This window comes from Poromitra crassiceps (genome assembly GCF_964638095.1).
Source record: "Poromitra crassiceps genome assembly, chromosome: 27".
In the NCBI taxonomy this organism is placed as follows: Eukaryota; Metazoa; Chordata; class Actinopteri; order Beryciformes; family Melamphaidae; genus Poromitra; species Poromitra crassiceps.
In genome coordinates, this window is record NC_139650.1 from 11,998,446 (window position 1) to 12,010,628 (window position 12,183).

The 12,183-nt window shown below is 41.3% G+C and overlaps 1 protein-coding gene across 2 annotated transcripts in view; it reads left to right on the top strand.

Moving 5' to 3' along the window:
* Positions 1–1,395: 1,395 nt before the first annotated feature.
* ephb2b (eph receptor B2b) overlaps positions 1,396–12,183 on the top strand; it is a gene marked incomplete at both ends in the record, with an annotated part of 318,948 nt that continues 308,160 nt past the window's right edge. For both annotated transcript variants that reach the window (XM_083661661.1, XM_083661662.1), the window contains one exon: positions 1,396–1,447. In XM_083661661.1, the coding sequence (XP_083517787.1) occupies positions 1,396–1,447 (52 nt within the window). The remainder of the gene's footprint in view (positions 1,448–12,183) is intronic.

Consider the following 12,183-nt stretch of genomic DNA (forward strand, 5'->3'; position numbering starts at 1 on the left):
GTGTGTGTGTGTGTGTGTGTGTGTATTAACAGACTATTATTATTTGATGTGTTTTACCCATTATGCCTTGCGTCTGTTTAAATACATTTGGATTACACTACCAGCTGCTGGAACAGGAAAAGGGGTTTTATTCTGATTTACATATTAGGCCTATATCCAAGCTAAGTGCCAATTTAGAAGTAGTTTGTAATAGACTGAAGGAATGAATATTTGTACATAACAAACGATATATTAAATAAGGGTTAGGGTTATCTGATTAGATACAACATGTCGATGCTGTATTACTGTATTATGTAGATACTGTACCCAGCATGTCCCTTAGAAACAATCTATAATCTGATTTACATATTAGGCTACATAGTAGGCCTATATCCAAGCTAAGTGCCAGTTTAGAAGTAGTTTCAATTTTGTACTAGAGTGAATTAATGAATATTTTTGCATAACAAACGATATAGTAGGCTAAATTAAGTAATTCATAGGCATAAATGCTTATCAATATGAAATAATAGTCTACATCACCTAATCAATAATTAAAACTATTAACACGGCTTAAGCCTGATAATAATATTGTAAATAATTAATAATAGGCTATTTTCACACTGTTCACTTTTGAGCCAATTTTCACACTTGTGAATGAAATCTCTTGCAGCAGAGCCAGGAGGACAGGCAGCATCAATGTCATGAATCAGCCTGATGGAAAGGCAAGTTGAAAAGCGGAAAGTGCTCCTCTGTTAAACTGTGAATGTTGGAGGTAAAAAAAGTAGTAAATTAGCGTATAACTTACTTTAATTGATCTCCGTGCTCGTGAGTCGTGAGAGCGCCAAAAGCCCCCGGAGGAGGGAGGCTCGCAAACTACACAGCAGCTATTAGCGAGGTCTGATCAAACTACCTGGCTGTCTCTAGTGGGGCACAACGCAGGAAAGCCGGCGCAAGGTCCCCCATCTTTGAGGAATGCCCCACATGCTCCTAAAAGACGCGATAATTATCACTAGGTGAAGCTCTCCATGATTGACAGCGGGGTCAACTGAAGTCGCTTAGAAGGGGGGCACAGCCTCCTCCTTAGCGGCCGCATCGATGATTCGAATAGTTAATACTATCTCTTAAAATACTACATTATAAACCGCATGTGTGTGTTTTACAGTAGATTGATTTGATTGTTACTACAGCGTTGTAATAGGCAGTGGTAGCAGTGTGTTTCTCGGCGCGCCCCCCTGTCTGTGGTGTTTTGGTCTCGTCCAAACTGGGTTGAGATTTGAGTTGATTCTCTGCTGCTATCTGGGCTCGCGCTCTACTGGAGGTGAAGGCTGGCGCGGCTCCTCTCTCTGCATCGCTGCTGTCAATGGCTTTCAGGAGGACGCGTTTCATGTGAATGTCTGGGCCTGTCAAGTCACAAACATGGATATTCTGTGGATATTATGGACGCTACCGGCCGTCATAGCTGTTGAAGGTAAGCTACTCTTTCAGTCGGTTAAAAAAACCGCATCTTCTGGTCCCTGGCTGCACCGGCTTTGGGGTTTCTGACAAAGCGCGTGAATGGATGTTTGCAGATTCTAGCTAGCCGGTTGAGAAAAGCCCCCCACGTTTCTTGCTAACGGCTGTTATGAATAATACAGCACGATGCGTCCCCACTGCCCGGTGTGTGTGTGTGGTGTAGAGAGTCGGCGGTGAACAGCACCGTACATGTTGCCGCCGGCCCGGGATGACAAAACATGCCCCCGCATCACCGCAGCCCGCCAGGTAGACGGTACGGATGCTGTGTGGCTGAATGTAGGCTATCAGTCTATCACTCTATCACTCTCTCACTCTATCACTCCATCACTCTCTCACTATATCACTCTATCACTCTCTCACTCTATCACTCGTTAGTGCAGCGATTCTCAACCCGAAGAACCCAGAATTTAGTCCACATTGGAGCCATAAACCCCCCGTTTGATTTGGTCTCTCGGGACCCTAAATCTGAGAATAGCCTACTTTTTATTGTCATCTATAATTCCATATAGTCTAATGTACGTTTACAGATAACAGAGAAACTATGACCAATACAGTCTTCTACATTTTCCAATTGTTAACTTTAGTAAATGAAATAGGATTGGTCAATTTGCTGCATGGGGGGGGGGGACCCCCTGGAACCCCGTCAAGGACCCCTAGCGGTCCCCAGAACCCACGTTGAGAAGAAGCACTCAGTGAATTAGGGGACAAAACAAATCACGGGTGTTTGTGTTGAACAGCTCATGTCAGGCAGGTTTCCTATAGCCTCTGTGTGGAGATATGCTGTAGAGCCGACAGCAGACAACGGCTTCACTCAGTTGTACAGCCAAGCAAATGGTATAATGAAAAAAAAACCCCATCCAGGACGGTGTCTCGAACACATTTAGAAGAATATGCAGAGATAAACACAACTATTGCTACACTATATCATGGACTACTTGTAAACGGCTCTGTATGATCACTCACACTGACTACAGTGATCTGGACGGACCCCAGCAGTGATGAGCAGCAGGCAGCGTGGCTCAATGCACAGTGAGGTCTGATAGAATAATATTCCTATAGACTTACAGTATGCCTGTGGTGCTCAGTGGTTTGATAGTGACCAGTTATCCCACTTTATGTGACAGTATTTCTTATCTCCTTATGCACACATGGGCCAGACCCGGGCCCCTGGACCATCTCAATCCGGCCCCCAACGTCCTCAAAAGGAAAGCAAAGCAACCCCAGAAACTCAATATAAGGCAGAATTATGTTAATCGATCTCACATGGCTACAGCCATTGGATTTGTATCACACTATATATATATATATATATATATATATATATATATAATATCGGGGGATTAACAGGAGAAATGATAAGGAATAAAAATAAGGAGACTTCTGCGGAAATCAGGAGTGTTGGCAGGTATGATGTCCAGTGTGTGGCCCTTCGCTTATGTATAAGTCAGTATGGCCCGTGCCCATAGCATCACTACACTATTCCTGTGATATTCCTATTGGGACTTACAGTTTTATATTTAATCTGATAAAGTTTTTATATTTAATCTGATAAAGTGTATTATAGTGAGAATTATTTTTCCTGGGTCCCAGTATTTCAACATTGAACTACTACAGTAGGTCGATTTTTAGCCACTTTTAAGCACGTAGTAGCAGCAGGTGAGTTTGTATAGCTGAACTTGATTTGCCCTCTGAAGGGAAACGAGGCAGTTGCCACAAGAAGAGGGGGAAGTGTCAGCCTCATCCATCCATCTCAGTCTATTCTGAGCCTGCTGGAAAACAAATGGTCTTCCTGTGGTCAGAAGGACAACCTCATAATTACAGGTGGAGCCAAAAACGACAAAAAGGGCGACAAAAAAACACAAAACAAAAAAACACCAAATGTATCCAGGATGAAAGTGTTATGTGGATGTTTGTTTAGATGCCTTTACATGTTTATTGTACATTCTAACATGCTGCTAAATTGGCCAGTAAAGGATGGCCTGTTGCTGTTTGGGACCCAGGAAGAGAGGTGGACAACTTTAATACTTATAAATGTACAGGACAGATTGCATTTTCCAATCGCCCGGACCTACATGTTAAAATGCAGTCTTACAGTTGTGATGCGTACAAAACCACTTTCAATTCAACAGTGTATAGTTGATAGTGTTCCCCTAATTTCAATTCATGAACACTGACTACCGTACTACTGTCCTAGGCTAGCATGCAATTTTATGCATATTTTCAGCAGTCAAAAGTACAATAGGCACAGCACTGAAACCTTCAGCACAGGGGAATGACCATCAATTACATTTTGTATTTAAATATTTATACTGCGGCTATAATGTACGGTAATTTAACAAGCACAACATAAAACAATCAGAAATGTTCATACGTGTTATTCATAGCTGTTATTCATTTAATATAATATGAATTTGTCTATAACATTATTATATTGAATGAAATTACAAGGCTTTATATGTATTTAGCAAGCTCTAAAAAAAATAAAAAATAAAGTACAAGGCTTTAATGTAGATCCCAAATTATATAATTTATATATATATATTTCTTTATTATCAATAGTTCACTCAATAAGTTTTTTTTTTTTTTTTTTTTTTTTTTTTTAACTGAAATCATGATGGCTATTATGGTAAATTGGCTTTCATTCCAAGTGTATTCCTCCTGTACTGTCCAAGAGCAACGCAGCCACAGGATGTTAAAAATGCCAAAACTAACAAAACACACAGACTTCCACTTGTTTTCTCTCTTTCTACTCGGTCGGAAATACAAACATGGCTGTACAGTGTAGAGTCTACTGTACTAGTTACTGTGTATGCCTCCATGGAGAGTCTACTGTACTAGTTACTGTGTATGCCTCCATGCAGAGTCTACTGTACTAGTTACTGTGTATGCCTCCATGCAGAGTATACTGTACTAGTTACTGTGTGTGTATGCCTCCATGCAGAGTCTACTGTACTAGTTACTGTGTATGCCTCCATGCAGAGTCTACTGTACTAGTTACTGTGTATGTATGCCTCCATGCAGAGTCTACTGTACTAGTTACTGTGTGTGTATGCCTCCATGCAGAGTCTACTGTACTAGTTACTGTGTGTGTATGCCTCCATGCAGAGTCTACTGTACTAGTTACTGTGTGTGTATGCCTCCATGCAGAGTCTACTGTACTAGTTACTGTGTGTGTATGCCTCCATGCAGAGTCTACTGTACTAGTTACTGTGTGTGTATGCCTCCATGCAGAGTCTACTGTACTAGTTACTATGTATGCCTCCATGCAGAGTCTACTGTACTAGTTACTGTGTGTGTATGCCTCCATGCAGAGTCTACTGTACTAGTTACTGTGTGTGTATGCCTCCATGCAGAGTATACTGTACTAGTTACTAGGGATGGGCATTTCTAGCAAAAACACTATTCGAAATTCGCTGGCCAAATTCGAATTTAATTCGAATTTCGAAAATAAATAAATAAATGTAAATAAAAAAAAAATAAAATTTTTTTTTTTTTTTTTTTTACATTTTTAATTTTTTTTACATTGACATTTTCGAAAATAAAAAACAGTTTTGACAATCATGAGTGGTTGTGGTTCATTAAATATTTAGTAGGCTCAGGTCTGAGTGCCAAAGGGGTGCCAAAGTCACCCCCTCTCCCTCTTCATGGGATTTCATCCGCCATTCATTTTTCCATAAACCTTGCTTAAAATGCTTATAGCGATTTGACTATACCGGTACTTAGAATCAGGGGAGACAATGCAACATTTCACTCAAAAAAAAAAAAAAAAAAATTTTTTTTTTTTTTTTTTTTTTTTTTCGAATTTCGAATTTCAATAATAAAAGTCGACCTTGATAATAACAACGATTATTCGAAAATTCGAACTTCGATGCCCATCCCTACTAGTTACTGTGTGTGTATGCCTCCATGCAGAGTCTACTGTACTAGTTACTGTGTATGCCTCCATGCAGAGTCTACTGTACTAGTTACTGTGTGTGTATGCCTCCATGCAGAGTCTACTGTACTAGTTACTGTGTGTGTATGCCTCCATGCAGAGTCTACTGTACTAGTTACTATGTATGCCTCCATGCAGAGTCTACTGTACTAGTTACTGTGTGTGTATGCCTCCATGCAGAGTATACTGTACTAGTTACTGTGTGTGTATGCCTCCATGCAGAGTCTACTGTACTAGTTACTGTGTATGCCTCCATGCAGAGTATACTGTACTAGTTACTGTGTGTGTATGCCTCCATGCAGAGTCTACTGTACTAGTTACTGTGTATGCCTCCATGCAGAGTCTACTGTACTAGTTACTGTGTGTGTATGCCTCCATGCAGAGTCTACTGTACTAGTTACTGTGTGTGTATGCCTCCATGCAGAGTCTACTGTACTAGTTACTATGTATGCCTCCATGCAGAGTCTACTGTACTAGTTACTGTGTGTGTATGCCTCCATGCAGAGTCTACTGTACTAGTTACTGTGTGTGTATGCCTCCATGCAGAGTATACTGTACTAGTTACTGTGTATGCCTCCATGCAGAGTCTACTGTACTAGTTACTGTGTATGCCTCCATGCAGAGTCTACTGTACTAGTTACTGTGTATGCCTCCATGCAGAGTCTACTGTACTAGTTATTGTGTGTGTATGCCTCCATGCAGAGTATACTGTACTAGTTACTGTGTGTGTATGCCTCCATGCAGAGTCTACTGTACTAGTTACTGTGTACGCCTCCATGCAGAGTCTACTGTACTAGTTACTGTGTACGCCTCCATGCAGAGTCTACTGTACTAGTTACTGTGTACGCCTCCATGCAGAGGCTACATAGCTGAGAGTAAACAGTGCAACAAATAGAAATGGACATCTTCATCCTGCAATGGGGCAACATGATTGAAGGAGTTCCTCACACGGTAAATAGGCTGTTACAGTGTGTTCAAGTCGACTTCTCGTTCATTGAAGAAGGCTGCTGTTGATTTGGAACTCACAAATCAGATAGTTCTGTCGCCGAACCCAAGAACCCATACAGCACCCCCCCCCCCCCCCCCCCCCCCCCCTCTCCTCTCTTTGAGCCTATGAATCAGCCTAGCCCGTTGTCCAATGGAGTTCCAATCCTGGCTTACGTATGATAAATAATAGGGTTGAAAAAGAGGTCACTGCAGCACTAATCCCAATATAAAAAGCCCTCAGCACGCAACAGCAAAGAAGCCTCCGGTGGATCGCTGTGACGCGTTAAGAGCCACAACAATATCTCTTCCATCCTCATCTATGTTTGATGCAAAACCACACATGTGCAGAATTCTTCTAATTTTGAGAACGTCTGCCGTTCTTTGCTTAAATGTGTGCGGAATAGCTCACATTGTATATGACTGTACATCAGTGGTTCTCAGCGTAGGGTCCGGGGACCACCGGGGGTCTTTGAGGGGCTTCCAGGGGGTCCCCAGCAAATCAGCATTATTTCATTTACAAATTGTGAACCCAATTAGAGAATGTAGAATAATGACTGTTTTGGTCATATTCATCACTGTTATCTGTCTGATTACAATACAGACAGGCATGGAAATAGTCATAGTCATCACGGTTATCTATCTGACTACAATACATTACAGACATGCATGGAAATAGTCATAGTCATTAGGGGTGGGGGAAAAAATCGATTCACCTAAGTATCATGATTTTTAATGTCACGATTTTTTGGATCGATCTTTTATTCCAGAATCGATAATCGCCAAATTATTTTTTTTTTTTTTTTTTTTTTTTTTTTTTTTTGGTGCTTGCAGTCAGGCCACTCACTGAACAGCAGGCCAGGCGCCGCCTACTGGTTTACTAGTGGTTTTATTACTTTATTAGTTAGTCTGAAGTAATAATTACACTTCAGGGTTAAAGTGGGTGCATCTCATTGTAAAATTGGACTTCAAACGGCCCAAATCTGGCTTCAAACGGCCCAAATCTGGCTTCAAACGGCCCAAATTTCACGCGCGTCGGCCCATATCGGCCTGGCCTGCTTGGTATCTAATGCCCGGCCTGAATTATGATCCCAGTCCGCCCCTGTTTTTAACTATATCGCCCAGCCATACTCATGATATATAATATACAGTCTCTAGTGTATGATTCAACTTTTCCCATGTTCTAATCTAGTGTAAAAAAGCAAACAAACTGAAAAAATAAAAGAAAAAAATAAACAAAAGTCGCAATAAATCGTAATATCGAATCGCAATAATCGTAGAATCGCAATACTTAAGAATCGCAATATAAATCGAATCGGCACCCAAGAATCGTGATAGTATCGAATCGGGAGATAAGTGAATCGCCACAGCCCTAATAGTCATCACTGTTATCTATCTGACTACAATACAGACAGGCGTGGAAATAGTCATAGTCATCAAATGGGGGGTCTGAGGCCCTAATGTGGACTAATACGGTTGAGAATCACTGCTGTACTGGAGTGAGGTTAACTGTAGCCCACTCATAGTCACACAACACTTGTGCCGAAGGAAGGACTATAGTCATTAAAAATCAATTCCTGTTCCAAACTGAAGTATTGTTTGTGTGTGTGTGTGTGTGTGTGTGTGTGTGTGTGTGTGTGTGTACTGTACTGTACTGATGGAATCAGATCTTCACATCACATAAGTAGGACATTTTCTGGAAAGTAAAAATATGAAAGGACATTGTTCTGACACAAAGAATCAATGAATGGGCAGGGACCACACTGGACCACCACACTGGACCACACTGGACCACAGAGGATTATAATTGGAGCCTCAGCCAACTTTGATTAAAAAAAAATCCCAGCAATGTTAAACTCATGTCCAAGTGAATCCTGCACATGCAACCTTGCAGTCAATAGAAGAACTAGAAAGTAGTGTAAATCATATAAATCATAGAAATGTAGTAGTGTATATATCTGCCAGCAAATAGTCACATCTTTAGATCTGACCTCTGACCTTTATTTGTTAGCCTAGTATCATGTTCACCCTCTTCACTCAACATAGGTACCGTTTATAATATAAATGCAGTCTGCCCAATGCTAAGCATCTCTGAAGTGTTGATTAGTGTCAATATAAGCCACCATTGGAGTTAATAGGAGCAGACAGGCTCTTTTAGAAAACGATGGGAGGAGAACTGCCAGTGAAATTAGCGTAGCTGTGGCAAACATGTCTATGAAAACACTTGTGTGAATTTATCCCCTCATTAGTTTTCCAGTTCATTGTCATCTGTGCTCAGTTGACAGCCATAATAACAACAACCTTCATGTACTCATTTTGTTGAGTGGCAATTCTCTGATTCATCTTGGCGATAAAATTGCAGTAGTCCATGTTGTCCAGAGGATATGGAATTTACTGGACAGATCTATTTGGCCCATTTCGATTTCTTCCCCCTTTATGTTGTGGCGTTACAATTTGTACTGTAGAAAGTGAAACATTGCGAACGTTTTCGGCGAGGTTGGGCGTCCCTATGATGCAATAACAACAACCTCCTCCGGACTTGTACGTAGGTTGTTGTTGGGGCCAGCTGGATGATAGATCACTTTGAAACAATGTATTTTTTCTTCTTCTTTGAAGAAAACATAACGGGACACAAACCACAGAAGAAGCTGCTGAAGTGGGATACACTGTAACGAGATCACAGTATGGACTGTAAAAAAAAAAAGAAACTTACAGATTTGATTGAATTTCAATATGTGCGCTGCATTCCTTCAGCCTGCTCTCGTGCGCTCACTACAAAGTGATGAATATGGCAAATGTTGACCAAGCAGATGCCTTTTTTATATACATGTTTTTCTCATTCAATTACATGTATTTATTTGCCCTTCTCAGTACTTAACCATTTTCCTCGTAACATAAGGCATCCCGCAAGTTCAAGGCACAGTATGATTGTTAATGTTTTGAAACTCCTGCCAAGCTCGGTAAAGATGATTTCATATGTAAATCCCGATGCTGTTTTTGAACGAGCATTGTTTTGTTCAGAGCAGAGTTGTGTTTTTGAACGAGCATTGTTTTGTTAGGAGCAGAGTTGTGTTTTTGAACGAGCATTGTTTTGTTAGGAGCAGAGTTGTGTTTTTGAACGAGCATTGTTTTGTTGGGAGCAGAGTTGTGTTTTTGAACGAGCATTGTTTTGTTGGGAGCAGAGTTGTGTTTTTGAACGAGCATTGTTTTGTTAGGAGCAGAGTTGTGTTTTTGAACGAGCATTGTTTTGTTAGGAGCAGAGTTGTGTTTTTGAACGAGCATTGTTTTGTTGGGAGCAGAGTTGTGTTTTTGAACGAGCATTGTTTTGTTGGGAGCAGAGTTGTGTTTTTGAACGAGCATTGTTTTGTTGGGAGCAGAGTTGTGTTTTTGAACGAGCATTGTTTTGTTGGGAGCAGAGTTGTGTTTTTGAACGAGCATTGTTTTGTTGGGAGCAGAGTTGTGTTTTTGAACGAGCATTGTTTTGTTAGGAGCAGAGTTGTGTTTTTGAACGAGCATTGTTTTGTTGGGAGCAGAGTTGTGTTTTTGAACGAGCATTGTTTTGTTGGGAGCAGAGTTGTGTTTTTGAACGAGCATTGTTTTGTTAGGAGCAGAGTTGTGTTTTTGAACGAGCATTGTTTTGTTAGGAGCAGAGTTGTGTTTTTGAACGAGCATTGTTTTGTTGGGAGCAGAGTTGTGTTTTTGAACGAGCATTGTTTTGTTGGGAGCAGAGTTGTGTTTTTGAACGAGCATTGTTTTGTTGGGAGCAGAGTTGTGTTTTTGAACGAGCATTGTTTTGTTGGGAGCAGAGTTGTGTTTTTGAACGAGCATTGTTTTGTTGGGAGCAGAGTTGTGTTTTTGAACGAGCATTGTTTTGTTGGGAGCAGAGTTGTGTTTTTGAACGAGCATTGTTTTGTTGGGAGCAGAGTTGTGTTTTTGAACGAGCATTGTTTTGTTGGGAGCAGAGTTGTGTTTTTGAACGAGCATTGTTTTGTTGGTAGCAGAGTTGTGTTTTTGAACGGGCATTGTTTTGTTGGGAGCAGAGTTGTGTTTTTGAACGAGCATTGTTTTGTTAGGAGCAGAGTTGTGTTTTTGAACGAGCATTGTTTTGTTAGGAGCAGAGTTGTGTTTTTGAACGGGCATTGTTTTGTTAGGAGCAGAGTTGTGTTTTTGAACGAGCATTGTTTTGTTGGTAGCAGAGTTGTGTTTTTGAACGGGCATTGTTTTGTTGGGAGCAGAGTTGTGTTTTTGAACGAGCATTGTTTTGTTGGGAGCAGAGTTGTGTTTTTGAACGAGCATTGTTTTGTTGGGAGCAGAGTTGTGTTTTTGAACGAGCATTGTTTTGTTGGGAGCAGAGTTGTGTTTTTGAACGGGCATTGTTTTGTTGGGAGCAGAGTTGTGTTTTTGAACGAGCATTGTTTTGTTCGGAGCAGAGTTGTGTTTTTGAACGAGCATTGTTTTGTTAGGAGCAGAGTTGTGTTTTTGAACGAGCATTGTTTTGTTAGGAGCAGAGTTGTGTTTTTGAACGAGCATTGTTTTGTTGGGAGCAGAGTTGTGTTTTTGAACGAGCATTGTTTTGTTGGGAGCAGAGTTGTGTTTTTGAACGAGCATTGTTTTGTTGGGAGCAGAGTTGTGTTTTTGAACAAGCATTGTTTTGTTAGGAGCAGAGTTGTGTTTTTGAACAAGCATTGTTTTGTTGGGAGCAGAGTTGTGTTTTTGAACGAGCATTGTTTTGTTGGGAGCAGAGTTGTGTTTTTGAACGAGCATTGTTTTGTTAGGAGCAGAGTTGTGTTTTTGAACGAGCATTGTTTTGTTAGGAGCAGAGTTGTGTTTTTGAACGAGCATTGTTTTGTTAGGAGCAGAGTTGTGTTTTTGAACGGGCAATGTTTTGTTAGGAGCAGAGTTGTGTTTTTGAACGAGCATTGTTTTGTTGGGAGCAGAGTTGTCAGTGTAACGTGGAAGCATTGTGGTTGCTGTGCGAGTAACAAAAGACAGAGGAATGGACTGGGATGGGATAAAGGTAAAATGAGTGAGCGTATACAACCCAGTGTTTTCTCAGTCCAGCCAATGAGCAGATGCAGGGAGCGGGCCGGCATGCCAGCCTAGGCTTTCACAAAGAATCTGTGTCTATTCACAGCCTAATCCAGCCTGCCCAGGGCCCGGGCATTGTCACTTTGGATGCAAAATCTCAATTAGTGCTGCTAGCAGTTGTTTCACTTGAGGGGCGGTGTCGCGTTTCAGGCACATCTATGGCTACCTTGAGGGCGAGCTTAAGGCACGAGTATCAGCACCAGTATCACGCTCCGAGATGCGGTTTGATGGAATGGATGCTCGCTTAACCCTGCGCTCTCTGCATAGCACGGCCTAATTGTCACTGCATTCGAGCTGCCGGGGCCATATCTTGCGCCCAGTGCAACTGTAAGGGCAAGTGTTATCAAAATCAAACCCCCCCCCCCCCTTTAATTACCACTGGATCGCTGAAACACCTCCTTTGAAGTACAGACCCAGTGGTAATTAAAAGGACAAAAAAGGGAGATTGCCCTGGCACTGGCCATAAGATACGGGCCGCCGTGTTTTATTACTAGGGATGCACCGATCCACTTTTTTCACTTCCGATCCCTGAAGTTGGATATCTGCCGATACCGATATTATGCCGATACCAATATTTTTCTTGAATATACAGTATAGGCAAAGATTTGGCCAATTAAAGATTTTTTTTTTAAATATACCTTGCAAAAAGCAGACAAAATTAAGAAAATATACTGTGCCGCCCGCGC